The 14948-nt window shown below is 48.1% G+C and overlaps 1 protein-coding gene across 2 annotated transcripts in view; it reads right to left on the bottom strand.

Moving 5' to 3' along the window:
- Positions 1–493: 493 nt before the first annotated feature.
- LOC115079357 (sodium/hydrogen exchanger 11-like) overlaps positions 494–14948 on the bottom strand; it is a 561464-nt gene continuing 547009 nt past the window's right edge. Inside the window, exons 8-11 of one of the 2 annotated variants that reach the window (XM_029582861.1) lie at positions 14111–14249; positions 12931–13002; positions 8204–8245; positions 494–622 (exon numbers count right to left, since the gene is read on the bottom strand). In XM_029582861.1, coding sequence (XP_029438721.1) covers positions 8244–8245; positions 12931–13002; positions 14111–14249 — 213 coding nt within the window. In that variant the 3' untranslated portion in view covers positions 494–622; positions 8204–8243. The remainder of the gene's footprint in view (positions 623–8203; positions 8246–12930; positions 13003–14110; positions 14250–14948) is intronic. The other variant, XM_029582862.1, reaches the window with a different exon arrangement.

Below are 14948 nucleotides of genomic sequence, written 5' to 3'. Positions count from 1 at the left end.
TCACCCATTTCGGCACAATTATTCACATTCAGCTGTTGACCTATTCTGTATGAGGATAATTTTATAAATGTACTCTCAACTTTAGCCTGAATTTTCAAAGCAGACTTAGATATACATAACTCTGCTTTGAAAATTGGGGCTGTAAAAATTAGGGCAGACGTGTGTATGTGTATATTTATCCCTATAGTTCTGAAAACTGAAAGTATAACATGTAAATGATTTCCCAGCCCCAACTCCACCTCCCAGAATGTGTCATTTTGTGCAGCTGAGTTGTAGGTGTATTTTAACACATACAACTCCATTCCCCCAGAATATTTCCAAAAGCCCATTTATACATGTAAAACTGGGTTTTATGTGTGTAAATCCTTTTGAAAATCAGTCCTATGTTTATATTATACTATTTGTTGTAACTTTTTAATTTAATGATTATCAGATAAAATATTACATCTACCACATAGGAAATTAGTCTATTTAACAACATAGTGGGTGTTTTATTATATTACAGCAATTAGTAATGTGAGCATTGGGTATCTTCTTCACCCAAGTCCTGCAGTGCTGCTGTTGCTGTGATGAGCTCATTGGAGCAGTGGATCATGTTATTCTTATAGTATTTGTCTATCTGCTGAAAGAAAAAAAAAGCATTATCAAATTTCCAGTCCTCCATGAAACAGGTTACGGAGTAATGGCTGGTAAGTAAATGGAGAAATTACTTACCTGATAATTATGTTTTCCTTAGTGTAGACAGGTGGACTCAGGACCAATGTTCTTCTGCTAGCAGATGGGAGATGGAGTCAGATTTCAAAGCTGACGTCACCCTACATATACCCGTGCAGGAAGCTTAGCTCTTCAGTATTCTCCTTGAAACGCCATTGTGGATATATGTTTGCTTAAATAACTCGATTAAACTTGTTTGAACTCGAACTGGTTTAACTGAATTTTTTTTTTTAACTGGAGACCGCCAGTGCACTCAATCAATCAACACCGACACCAGACAAACTGTGGGTGTCTTGAACTAGGGGTAGGCCATGGCTTACCCATATTAGCTTAGTCTTGAAGTTTGTTATCCAAGGTTCTCATTTTCTAGGGCAGCCATGGGCGGGATGCTGAGTCCATCTGTCTACACTAAGGAAAACAAAATTATCATGTAAGTAATTTCTCCATTTCCTAGCGTGTAGCTAGATGGACTCAGGACCAATGGGATGTACAAAAGCTACTCCCAAACAGGGTGGGAGGTTACCCGTGGCCCACTTAGTACTTCCCTTGCAAAGGCTGTGTCCTCCCTGGCCTGAACATCCAGGCGGTAGAACCTGGAAAAGGTGTGTATGGAAGACCACGTCGCCGCCCGACAGATCTTGGTGGGTGACAGTAACTTGGTTTCTGCCCAGGAGACTGCCTGGGCCCTCTTAGAATGGGCCTTAACCTGTAGATGTAAGGGTTTTCCTGCCTCTATGTAGACTGCCTTGATTACTTCTTTGATCCAGCAGGCTATGGTCGCCCACGATGCTGCTTCCCCTTGTTTCTTCCCGCTGTGAAGGACGAACAGATGATCCATTTTGTGCACAGGTTCAGATCTTTCCAGGTATTGGACCAAGTGTCTGCCGACATTCAGATGGCGAAGAAGGCGTGAGTCTTCCGAGTCCTTATGCTCATCTGGAGATGGTAGCGAGATGGTTTAGTTCATGTGAAACTTGGAAACCACTTTCGCTAAGAAGGAGGGGACAGTGCGCAGTTGTATGGTTCCAGGCGTGAACCTAAGGAATGGTTCCAGACAGGATAGTGCTTGAAGTTCAGATATGCAACGAGCTGAACATATTGCCACCAAGAATGCCATCTTTAAGGTTAAGAGGCATAGTGACAGACCGCGTGTTGGTCTGAAGGAGGACCCTGCTAGGAAGTCTAGTAATAGATTGAGATTCCATAGAGGCACCGGCCACTTTAGGGGTGGTCGGAGCTGTTTAACCCCTTTCAGGAAGCGGGACACATCTGTGTGAGTTGATAATCTGATACCATCCACTTTGGCTCTGAAGCAGGCCAGTGCGGCAACCTGGACTTTGAGGGAGTTGAGTGACAACCCCTTCTTCATCCCGTCCTGCAAGAATTTCAGGATCATGGGAATTTTAGCTGTCCGCGAGGGGATCCCACGGTCTTCACATCAGGCTTCGAATACTCTCCAGATCCGTATGTACAATAGGGATGTGGAGAACTTGCGGACTCGGAGCAGGGTGTCAATCACGGCTTTTGAGTACCCGTGCTTTTTCAGGCTAGTCCTCTCAAGGGCCATACCATAAGAGAGAATCGAGACGGATCTTCATGGAGGATCGGGCCCTGCTGGAGAAGGTCCCTGTGTGGAGGTAGGTACAGAGTGTTCCCCACAAGTAGTCTTTGCATGTCTGCGTACCATGGTCATCTTGGCCAGTCTGGGGCGACTAGTAGAACTAGCCCCCTGTGATGCTCTATCTTGCGGATGACCCTGCCCTGTAGTGGTCAGGGTGGGAAGGCGTATAGGAGGTCTTCCTCTGGCCAGTTCTGGATAAGAGCATCGATTCCCTGGGATTGTGGTTCTCGTCTGCGGCTGAAGAACCTGGGAACTTTGGCATTGAGACAGGTTGCCAGTAGATCCATGGCTGGGAGGCCCCAGCGATTTACATCGTCCATTCCCCCGGGTCTAGGCTCTCTCTGCTGAGGTAGTCCACTGAGACATTGTCGTTTCCCATGATTTGGGAGGCCGAGATCCTTTGCAGGTTTATTTCCGCCAATGCCATGAGGGGGTCTACCACCTTCAGGAGTGACTCCAGGTGGAGAGAGATAGAGACATGGACAGGGTCACAAGAACCTTATAGCAAGACAGAGAGCCCGAAGGCCACACACACACGGCAAGGCAGAAAGCCCGAAGGCCACACACCCACAGCAAGGCAAGGCAAGGCAGAAGGCCCGAAGGCCACACACCCACAGCAAGGCAAGGCAAGGCAGAAGGCCCGAAGGCCACACACCCACAGCAAGACAAAGCAAGGCAGAAGGCCCGAAGGCCACACACAGCAAGGTAAGGAAGGCTAGAGCAGGGAGCCCAAACGAGCTCGATGCCGAAGCACTGGAGTCTAGGGTAGGCAGGGCTATAAAGGAACATCCCAGACATAGAGCAGATGGATTGGTCCAGCCAGGAGAGCCTGCACTTGAGGGACCCCTGGTGGTGAGGCGGTTGCACAGCAGCCATAGCCGTAACACCAGAGACACCTGCTGGCTCTTAGTTCCTCCCTGGCGATTGATGTAGGCAACTGTTGTCGCATTGTCCGACATTACTCTGATTGACTCGCCCCGGAATCTGTCACTGAATCGCAGGCACGCTAGTCTGACTGCTCGAGCTTCTAGGCGGTTTATATTCCATTCCACCTCTTTTTCATCCCATTGTCCCTGAGCCGTCATTTCCTGACAGTGTGCTCCCCACTCTCGCAGGCTCGCATCCATAGTGAGCAAGATCCAGTTTGGTGGGGACAGGTTCACGCCTCTGCATAGGTGGTCTTCCTGTAGCCACCATTGGAGCTGATCACAAACCTATATGGCTCCATCCCTGGAGGGATTTCTCCTTCTTCCAGGGAGTCACTCTCTTCATCTGAGGTGTCTGGATCCCTATTAGGGAAATTCGTGGTTAGGCGAGGCATGTCTCAAGGAACCTGAGTGGAGCCGGGAGGATCTGTGCTTCCGGCAGGGGTTGAGCCTGATGCGCAGCAGGGGCTGGTTGCACCTGAATGAAGGTTTGCAGCCCTTTAAAAAATTCCACCCAAGAGAAAGTCCCTGGATCCATGTTGATCCCAGGAGGAGTTAGAGTAGGGACCCCAGCGGTGCCTTCATGTGGGGGGCCCGAGTTGGAGATACATAGATCCGGGGTACAATCGTCAATGGTTCCGGACACCTCTCCTGGCTGTAAGGGACTAGGCTTTGGTTCCCCTTGGGCTTCTTCGCACTGTTAGCATAGGAAGGACTCCAATTCAGGTTGTGTGGCTCTTATGTGGCAGGCTGTGCAAAGGGAGTGTCCCTTGGCCTTCTTGGACGGCGGTGCCATTGTTTGTGCGCATGGTGAACCTCAAACGAGGCTGTGTGTGTAGCTATGTGCACGGATGTGCTTAGTTGTGCACGCCGGATGTGCTCAGTTTATGCGTACGGGCTGTGAAAGTTGTGCGCACGTCTCAGTTGTGCGAGCCGCTATGCGCACAGTTCTGTGTGTGTCTATATGGATGCACGCAAGTTAGGCGCGTCAGCTGACCGGCCTGCCTCGTGCATACCGCCGGTCGAGGAGAGAATATGGCGCCGCCGACCACGCTTGCAAGATGGCGCTCCCCCCAAGGGTCTCCACGTGTGTGGACCCTTGCACCAGATCGGGGCCTAGCCCAACTAGAGCTGCTCAACCCAATCGGTGTCCCTTTAAACCTTGCCGGAAGAAACGCTCGGTATGGCTATTCGAGCTCTGGAGACCGGATACTTAAATTTAAAGGTTTCTACCTTACCTGATCTCGGCGCTTACCGGTCACGTGCCAGGTGGTCTCCAGCTGCGGGGGGAGAGGGAAATACCTTCACCGCCACGCTCGATTCTGCACCCGCTAACCTTTCAGCCACCCTGGGGGTTAAGTCCACGCCGGAAACCGGCTACCAGACCAAGGCTCACCTCTGAGGGATATCAACAATAGAGATGTGAATCGTGTGATCGATCGTCTTAACGATCGATTTCGGCTGGGAGGGGGAGGGAATCGGATCGTCGCAGTTTGGGTTTTTTAAATATCGTGTAAATCGTGTAAATCGAAAACCGGCACACTAAAACATCCCTAAAACCCACCCCGACCCTTTAAAATAAATCCCCCACCCTCCCGAACCCCCCAAAATGCCTTAAATTACCTGGGGTCCAGTGGGGGGTAGGGGAAGGGGGAGGGCGGGAAAACCGGCACACTAAAACAACCCTAAAACCCACCCCGACCCTTTAAAATAAATCCCCCACCCTCCCGAACCCCCCCAAAATGCCTTAAATTACCTGGGGTCCAGAGGAAGGGTCCCGGTGTGATCTTTTACTCTCGGACCTCCTGTGCGTTGTAGAAATGGCGCCGGCGCTACATTTGACCTGTCATATGACAGGGCAAAGGTAGCGCCGGCGCCATTTTGTTTTTTTGTCCCCCGACGGCAGGAGCATAGGAGATCGCTCCCGGACCCCCAGGGACTTTTGGCCAGCTTGAGGGGGCCTCCTGACCCCCACAAGACTTGCCAAAAGTCCAGCGGGGGTCCGGGAATGACTTCCTGTACGCAAATCGTTTTTCCGTACGGAAAAACGATTCACGGCAGGAGATCGCTCCCGGACCCCCGCTGGACCCCCAGGGACTTTTGGCCAGCTTGGGGGGGCCTCCTGACCCCCACAAGACTTGCCAAAAGTCCAGCGGGGGTCCGGAACGACCTCCTGCAGTCGAATCGTGTTGCCGTACGGCCGGCGCCATTTTGCAAAATGCCGTCGGGGGACAAAAAAACAAAATGGCGCCGGCGCTACCTTTGCCCTGTCATATGACAGGGCAAAGGTAGCGCCGGCGCCATTTCTACAATGCACAGGAGGTCCGAGAGTAAAAGATCACACCGGGACCCTTCCTCTGGACCCCAGGTAATTTAAGGCATTTTGGGGGGGTTCGGGAGGGTGGGGGATTTATTTTAAAGGGTCGGGGTGGGTTTTAGGATTGTTTTAGTGTGCCGGTTTTCCCGCCCTCCCCCTTCCCCTCCCCCTTCCCTCGATTTACGATTTTTTGACGATAAATCGGGGGAATTGTTATTGTATCGCGGCTCTAACGATTTTTGACGATTTAAAATATATCGGACGATATTTTAAATCGTCAAAAAACGATTCACATCCCTAATCAACAATCACCTCAGGAAATCTTAACTGGGGGAGGGACCCTTAGGTTTCACCACAGGAGACGCGGGGCTCGATCTTCTTTAAAGGTAAATTTTCTTTCTTCTTTGTTGTAATTGTTACACTATTCTAGTGTGTGGGATAGTGTCCGAATCTGCTGGGAGATGGAGAAATACTGAAGAGCTAAGCTTCCTGCACGGGTATATGTAGAGTGAAGTCAGCTTTGAAATCTGACTCCATCTCCCATCTGCTAGCAGAAGAGCACAATACCCATTGGTCCTGAGTCCATCTGGCTACACGCTAGGAAATTATGTATTTAATACTAATTGGAGTCTTAAGCTCCACACTCAGTCACAGAAACAGATTTTTAGATTGCAGAAACGATATTGGTACATACACACTGACATACAAAGACTCACACTCTCTTTCTCAGACATTTTTTCACAGACACTCTCTCTCTCTCTCTCTCTCTCTGATAGAAAGACACACCCACACACTGAAAGAACATGTGTGTGTCTGTGTCAGAGAGAAAGACCCCTCTCACTCACTATCACTCAGACATATCAAAGTGTGTGTATGGGTGTCTATTAGGGATGTGCAGCCAAAACGTTTTTGTTGCATTCGTGATACGTATTCGTGGGGGGTCAATTCCGTTTCATGCGGAAGTATGGAGAATTCCATAAGTTGTCGATCTGTCAATACGTTACTACGGCGAGTTAAATTCCTGTCCATTAAAATTAACTACAACCCCCCACCCTCCTGACCCCCCCCCCCCAAGACTTACCAAAACTCCCTGGTGGTCCAGCGGGGGGTCCGGGAACTCACTCACACCCTCGGTGCTGGTTTTTCATCATGGCGCCGATAGATAGCCTTTGTCACAGGGGCTACCGGTGCCATTGGTCAGCCCCTGTCACATGGTCACCGGCACCATCTTGTGCTCCTACCATGTGACAGGGGCTGACCAATGGCACCGGTAGCCCCTGTGACATAGTGAGGGCAAAGGCGATCGGCACCATTTTGAGTATTGGCATCGGACGGCCGGCGTGCAGGAGGTTGCTCCCGGACCCCCGCTGGACTTTTGGCAAGTCTTGTGGGGGTCAGGAGGCCCCCCCAAGCTGGCCAAAAGTCCCTGTGGGTCCAACGGGGGTCCCGGAGCGACCTGCCGTCCGATGCCAGGACTCAAAATGGCGCCGATAGCCTTTGCCCATACTATGTCACAGGGGCTACCGGTACCATTGGTCAGCCCCTGTCACATGGTAGGAGCACAAGATGGCGCTGGTGACCATGTGACAGGGGCTGACCAATGGCACCAGTAGCCCCTGTGACACAGGCTGTCGGCGTCATGATGAAACCGGCAAACGTGGGTGTGAGAATGCAGGGATGGCTTCTGGACTCGCCGCTGGACCACCAGGGAGTTTTGGTAAGTCTTGGGGGGGTCAGGAGGGTGGGGGGTTTAAATTTTTATTTAGGAGGCAGAATAAAACAGAAATCAGTTAAATACGTGGGGAGTCGCGATGCGTTTCGCCTCCCCACGTATTTAACAGATAGGACAAAATAAGTTGCGGATTACAAATACGTGGAAAACGGATGCACATCCCTAGTGTCTATCTCCCTGACACAGACACACACATGTACTCTGTGACAGGCTACAGTTTTGCTGCTGCTTATATGCTCACACAGTGATTGCCCATTGTCCAGCACTCCTGCATCATGGTTTAAAGCTTTTGCTTGCTGCCAGCCCTTCCCCATTCTGCAGCAGCCCCCTCCCTTTCCCAATCCCACTTTCCAGGAGACTTGCTGTTTCCACAGCCAATTGCTCCTCTCAGAGCTTAGTACTATCATCTCAGACAGAAAGCTCACCAACACTGCACAGCACCTTCCTCCTGTTTTACCCCCTTCCTTCCTGTGTGTGCAGCTTGCCTCCACTTCTCTGAAAACCTCCCACCATGCTAATGTATCCCCATTGTTCTTTGCTTTCATGGTTCCCCCAGGATCTGCTCTATTCCAGGGGGGGGGGGGGCACCAAAAATGACCCATATTGTTTCCCGGGATTGTAAAAAGAAAAATTAAACCTGGCTGAGACTGAGAAAAGCCACTAACCCAAAGTAGCATAGCTTCAGATGGAATCCTGCTTTCTCTTGTGCAGCCAGTGTAGCCATTGCTGGTGTAAAGGTATTAAGTGTCATTTGGGATTACAATTTTGCATGCACTCTTGGCCCTCCCTTCCCACAAACAATAAAAAATTATGCATGTATAGAACAGATTTTACATGAAAAGAACATTAAAAGTACAGTCTTCTAAGGTAAAAATATCATTTATAATATTTACCACCTTGTACAGCTTGTCTGGTAATAAGGCAGGCAATAATCTCTGTAAATAAATAAGAGAGTAAACAAGTAAATAAATAAATACATATATACATGCTGCTTATTAAAGGCATTGCTGTCATAACAAACAGAAAACTCAGCAAAAAAGAAACCTGCAGCCATATAGTATTAGGACCATTATAAGGTATGTCAACCCTCAGAATGCTTTGAATAAACGTAATTAAAATATAGTAAACCTCCTATACAAAAACTGCACTAACTTCCAGCACTCAAACAGTGAGTACCAATGAAAAAGGAAAGTGCAGAAGAGAGGATCTGGAAGGCAAATTTAGGATTTTAGGTAGAAAGATGAAATTCCAAACCTCCAGGGTAGCATTCTCAGAAGTGTTCCCAAATCCCACGTGCAGGACCCCAGAGGCAGCCAGAGCTCAATGCGTGGATGAGACAATGGTGCAGAGAAGATGGTTTTAGGAACTAGGCATCATTTTGGGGAAGGGGGGACCTTTTCTGAAAGAGCTCCACCATAACCAGAGTGGAACCAGGCTGCTGGCACCAACCTTTAAAAATGATATAGCGCAGCTTTAAAAATAGATGATGGGGGAAAGCCAACAGTTGCCCAGAAGTGTGTGGTTTGCAATGATGTAACTTTGAAGGATAAAAAGAGAACAGAGAAACTATGATATCCCAGTAGAGAGAAGGCAATAAATGTAAAATGGACCAGATGCTTTTAAGTAAAGAGCAGACAGAGAAGAAATATTTCAAATTACGCCTGTCAATTGATAAACAGATTATTAATACAACAAAATAAATCTGTGTACTTTGAAATGCCTATACACAAATGCTAGAAGTCTAAAAAATAAGATGGGAGAGTTAGAGTGCACAGCACTGGATGAAAGGGTAGACATAACTGGCATCTCAAAAACCGTGGAAGGAGGATAACCAATGGTACAAATTATATTGAAATGACAGGATGGATCAAATTGGTGGAGGGGTGGCACTAAATATTAAAGAGGGCATTGAGTCAAACATGATAAAATTCTGCAGAAAACAAAATGCAATGTTGAATCTTTATGGTTGGAAAATCCAGGTGAAAAGGGAACTAAAATAGCAGTCGGGATGTATTACTATGCACCTAGCCAGAATGAACAAAATACAATGAAATGCTAATAGAAATTAGGGAGATTAGCAAAATTAGTAGGCCAGTAATAATGGATGATTTGAATTACTCTAGTTCTGCCTGGGTGAATGTCACATCAGGACATGCTAGACAAGTACAATTCTTGGATGGAATAAATAGCTGCTTCATGAAGCAGCTGGTATAAGAACCAAGAATAGGGAAATCTATTGTAGACCTAGTCCATCCTGACCCTTCAGCTGATAACCACCCACACACACACTCAAAGTGACCCAACTGCTAAGTCACTAAATTAACTCCTCCCAACTTGCTTCCCCCACCAGTGTTGCTTTGACCCCTAAATTTAGGAACTTAACCCAAGAGACTTTTAAAAAGGGCTGATTTAAATGCCCACCTCTTACAGGGTCATTTTTCAATTTGCATTTGGGCCTCGATGTATGATAATAGGCTCTAATGCGCATTATATCCCATACACCGTGCGATATTGCTCGATATATGTAATATTTAGAATGCCCCCACCCAGACAGACTCCCCTATTACAATGGCCTTGTTTGCATGCAATTTGTATGCATGAATAATGCAAATGTTGCGGTCCTGCCCGCGAGGAGCGCGGGCAGGACCTTACCTCCACACGGCCGGTCGTGCCGCTGGCGTCTTTCTCTTCGCGGCGGGCCTGCCGCCGTCGACGGGCTCCTCCCCGGCTGCCTCCGGTCCTGCGTGGCAGGGTCGGGCTGCCCGGAGCTCTCCATGCGGCCGGCTCCTCTGCTGCCGCGTTTGCCTTCCTCCGACTTGCTGCATCCGATGCCAGGGTCTTCAGCCGGCAGGGAGGCCGTCCCTGCTGGTGCCTGCAGTCCTTCTTCTGTTTCCTACCTGTTGTCTTCACAGCTGGGAGCCACTCCTGCAGCCTGCCATCTCTCCTTACCTTCAGCCCCATGGCAGTGCTGCTCCAGCTGCCTGCCTGCTTCTCCTAGGGCCTTCCATGTGGCTGGGAACACCACCGACGACCCTGCTTCTCTTCTCTCCAGCTTCCTAAGGCGCGGGCGTGCGCCTCTCGCCTGTTCTTCAAGGGCCAGCCAGGTGTGGCCCACTGCTGACCCCTCCCTGGGCGTTGTCCTCTTCAGCCCTACAAAAGGGCTCAGTGTCCATTCCAGTTTTGCCTTCGCAAGGAATTGGTCACTCCTGGGATCCACTGTCCTTCGCTTCAGGAGTCGTCCTTGTTCCAGCACTTCAAGGTCCTGTGTTTCATGTTCCTCGTTGGAGCTCCTCGTCTTGTCTTCTTGTCTACGTTCCAGTCCTGATGTTCACCTGCTGTTCCAGATGTCCGTGTGCCAGCCCTAAGGTCTGTTTCCTGATCCAGTACCTATGTTCCAGGCCAGATGTTTGTTCCTGATATCTGTGATCCAGTCTGATGTTGCTTCTCCTGATCCTGAAGTCCGTGAGTCTGTCTTGCTCTTCTGAATCCCTGGTTCCTTGTTCCTGAGTCTTCTGTATGCTTGGTACCTCGCGGCAAGCCATGTCGTGGTCTGTGACCAGCCCCACGGGTGGGCTGAGTAGGGCGCTTCATGATGCAAGCCTTGTAGTTTGTTCCTGAATCTTCTGAAAGCCAAGTACCTTGTTCCTGAGTTGTCTGCACGCTTGGTACCTTGCTGCAAGCCATGTCGTGGTCCGCGACCATCCCCACGGGCGGGCTGAGTAGGGCGCTTCATGATGCAAGCCTTGTACCTTGTTCCTGAGTCTTCTGAAAGCCTAGTACCTCATTCCTGAGTCTTCGTCTATGCCTGAGTCTTCGTCTGTGCATCCCAGAACCTCATTCCTGAGTCTACGCCTGTGCCTGAGTCTACGTCTGTGTATCCAACTACCTCGACCCTGAGTCTCGTCTGTATCTCCATGTTCCGGTCTCCACTGCCCTGGCCTCCATCCAGCCTGCCGCTTCTTGCCGTACCCTGTGGCAGGTCTGAAAGGGCTTGGAACGGTCAGAGGACTGTTCATAAGACCATCATTGCGTTGTTGGTCTTCCGAAGCCTGCAGGTCCGGATGAGGATCAGTATCTCCAGTCTTCAGTCCAGCCTCGCTCCTATCCAGCCCCTGCTCGGGCATGCCTCGCCTATCGCGGCACCTCTCTGGAGTTCCTCTGGGGTCGAGCCATAGCCCAAGAACACACACCTCTTGGTAAGTGGGACCCTCTCCTAGCGCTCCACAACAGCAAATGCATGCAAATAAGGTCATTACTAGGCAATTTTATGCACATATTTTAATGCAGCTCACTGAGAAGATGGTCAGCTGCGATAAAATAACACCACCTCCCTGGCATGCATTAGTTATACAGCAGGAGGCCCGGGACCCTAACGTGGGTCCTGAGGCTCCCACCATACATTTAACATGGCAGGGAAACAAAAAAAATAAAATGTGACTGAACGGGGAGGTTGATTGAGGGTCATTGCTAACCCCAGTTTTAACCCAGGGCTGCCGGTTGAGGCAGTCCTGACTCCCCAGAAAGAAAAGTAAAGTGTACAGCAAGTTTGCGGCAGTGTCAGCCCCCCTCCCCCGGCCCCTGATATCCATATACAAGCCCCCCCGATCTCCCAATATTGATAAACATCCCCCCTCCCCCTCCCTGATATGCATAAACAAGCCCCCCTCCCCTGACCACCAATATCCATTAATAGGCCCCCTCCCCCTGACCCCCCCAAATAACTTCACCTCTCCCACTGTCCCCAGCCCCCCTGCAGAGACCCCTTACCTTCTCCACAATCCCAGGGTGGGAAAGGGTGCACAGTTATGGTTATGCCTATGGTGGGGGGGTCAGGGAGGAGGGGGGCCTGTTTATGGATATTGGGGGTCAGAGAGGAAGGGGAATATGGGAAAGTCTATTGGGGGGTCGGGATGAGGGAGGGTTATGCATATTGAGGGGTTAGGGAGAGGTCTATGGGTATGCCTGTCTGTGGGGGTCAGGGAAAGTGGCCTGTTTGTGGATATCAGGAAGTCACGGGAAAGGGGCTATGGGTATGCTTATTGGGGGGTCATGGGGGAGGGGAGCTATGGATGAGCTATCCAAGGGTCGAGGGGAGAGTGACTTTTATATGGATATCAGGGAGCTGTGAGAGAGGGGCTGCCGCTGCTTCCGCCACCAGTTCTCTGCGCTTCCTGTACACTTTATTTTTCTTTTTGGAGAATTGGGGCTGCCTCAACCAGTGGCCTCAAGTTGAAAAGGGGGTCAGCAATGATCCCCACTCAATCTCCCTGTTTGGCCATGGAGGGGTTTTTTGCAGCCCTATAAGATGATGGCAGTCCTGTGAGGTTGGGGCCGCCATTGCATTAAAGGACCACTCGCCGTGGCCTTTTGTGTCGTGGTGTTTGGCCATGTCACAAAAGAACATGTCAGGAAACACAGTGACATTCCCCCCCACACACACACACTATAATGGGACACCTTCTGTGAATCTAGGCCTAAGTTATGTGTTTAAATCTTTTGGACATTGACTTCTGTTGTGACTTCTATGATGATTGAAACAGCCATTTTGTTCTCCAAAAGCAGTCATGTTTATTGGATGTGCCTGCAACAATTAATTGTTAGTCATCTGTTTATAACTTACAAGAGTCATTGACTCGTAGTACCGTCAGGCTGTCAGACAGTGCTATTCTCATACTGGAACGACCAGGTATTCCTAGTAGGAAACAATATCTAATTAACTGACATGGATTAAATCCAATTATATTAGCACAATGTAGCCTCTTTATTTGATTGAGATGGTAACTTTCAAACGGGTATATAGGCATACGTATAAGCATGTGTGGTGATGCACAGTCAGACACATGACAATTTTTTATCCTGCATACACATACAGTATGTGTGTATGTTATAAAATAGTCCTGGTGCATGTATGTTTGCGCCTAATTTACAGTTGTGCATGCACAGCCATGCAATGTTGGCTTGGCTTTGAGCCACACAAGTGAGGGAATTTTATAACAGCTGTGTCCAAGCCATGACCAGTTTCGCCAGTTCATTCATAGTTTGCCCAGCCTACAGCTAGGTCCTCAAACCCCCCAGTTCTTTAACCTGCACTCCCCCTAGTTGACCTTCAAACACTTCATAAATGCCTGAAAATCGTTGTATTAAGACTTACACCTCCTCCATAGCAGAAGTACATTTTTGCATAAATAAATTTGAGTGCATGCCCAGGTGTGTAGACACATCTCTTGACTCCGCCCCACAGCTCCCATGCTGCACCCATGCCATGCCCACATTCCACCCTTTTATATCCCAATGTGAGATATTTGTGCAGAAGGACTTGTACGTGCATGTGGGTGGCTATTAAAATCTGGTAGATACACGCATGTTCTACATGTGCACCTATCTCCCATTTTTGGCATGTATCCAGCTTTTAAAATTCACCTTTTAATGAATTGCATTTCTTTCGGTAAATCAATGTGATGTATACTAAAATTAGCATTAGTTCATTATATAGTACTGAAAATATACAACTGTCTTAGCTGAACAGCCAATAATTCTAATTATATTGTAATTTTTTAAAGTCAATTACTTCCAACTTTAATTTTTAAAGGCTAGTTTATGAATTTTTGAAAATGAAAAATCTCAAAATTGAGATTGATACCTTGAAATTTAGTTTTGCTACCTCACTGAATTTAGCACATGTGGTAGCATCTATATTCCTACAACTGTAGTCAGATGCTGCATGCCATATATTTTATTGTAGTTCAATTAATTTGTATTTAATTGAACAAATTATATTTTTTTCGTATTAAGTGCCTGACCTTTATTATGAACTGCAGCATTTTGCAAGCTTGGGGCGTTATCCATCGCTAGCAGTTTCTGATTTGCAGAAGGCTTGGTATCTTTCTTGGCAGCAGTTGGCACAATAAGAATTTTTGTTATATTTGCAATAGCTTGTATCTGAAAGAAAATTAACACATTAATATGAAGTTAAATAACAACTCATTCCACCTGAATTGCCTTTGTTTCTTAGAGGAATCCTTACATTAAAGTCAAGCTGAGGAGCAAGGCCAAAAGTATTTTTATTGTTTCTAGTTTTAATAGCCCCCCTGCAGAACACTTAAGGAGCTTGTGATTTCAAGAAGCATCTGTCACTTCTTGAGAACACCAAGTGCCTGCAGTATCATTCTTGCAATGATCTTTTTTTGGCTCTACCTAACTCATCTCCAGAAGTCCATATTCCTCCTGTCCTCACAGACTTACCCTCGCTCCCGGTCGCATGGCACATCAAATTTCAAACTTGGTATTTAGAGCCCAAACAAAGCTGACCCTATCCTGTATTGGGTTGGCTATTCAAACTTATCAGCCAAAGTGTCAACACTTCTTAGAAATTCATTCAGTAAGAAAGGTGAGACTATATGAGTCGTGAAATCAGATGTTTCAAATTGCAGGTCCCACTCTGTGGAATGACTTGGCTGAAGAAATCAAGGAAAAGAAAATTCAGGAAAGTCTCAAAACCTATTTCTTCCATATGGCTGCAGGGTGAGCCTGTTGGGTAGGTGTCTTATGTTTATGGTAGTTTTTAGTACCTGAGATATAAATCCTGGGTCATTTTAATGTATGTTCTGTGTGCTGTATCTTTGAACATCTGTAGATTCA

The sequence above is a fragment of the Rhinatrema bivittatum genome, chromosome 17 (assembly GCF_901001135.1).
Source record: "Rhinatrema bivittatum chromosome 17, aRhiBiv1.1, whole genome shotgun sequence".
Lineage (NCBI taxonomy): Eukaryota > Metazoa > Chordata > Amphibia > Gymnophiona > Rhinatrematidae > Rhinatrema > Rhinatrema bivittatum.
Note: the sequence above shows the minus strand (reverse complement) of the source record. Positions and strands in the feature narration are given on the sequence as shown.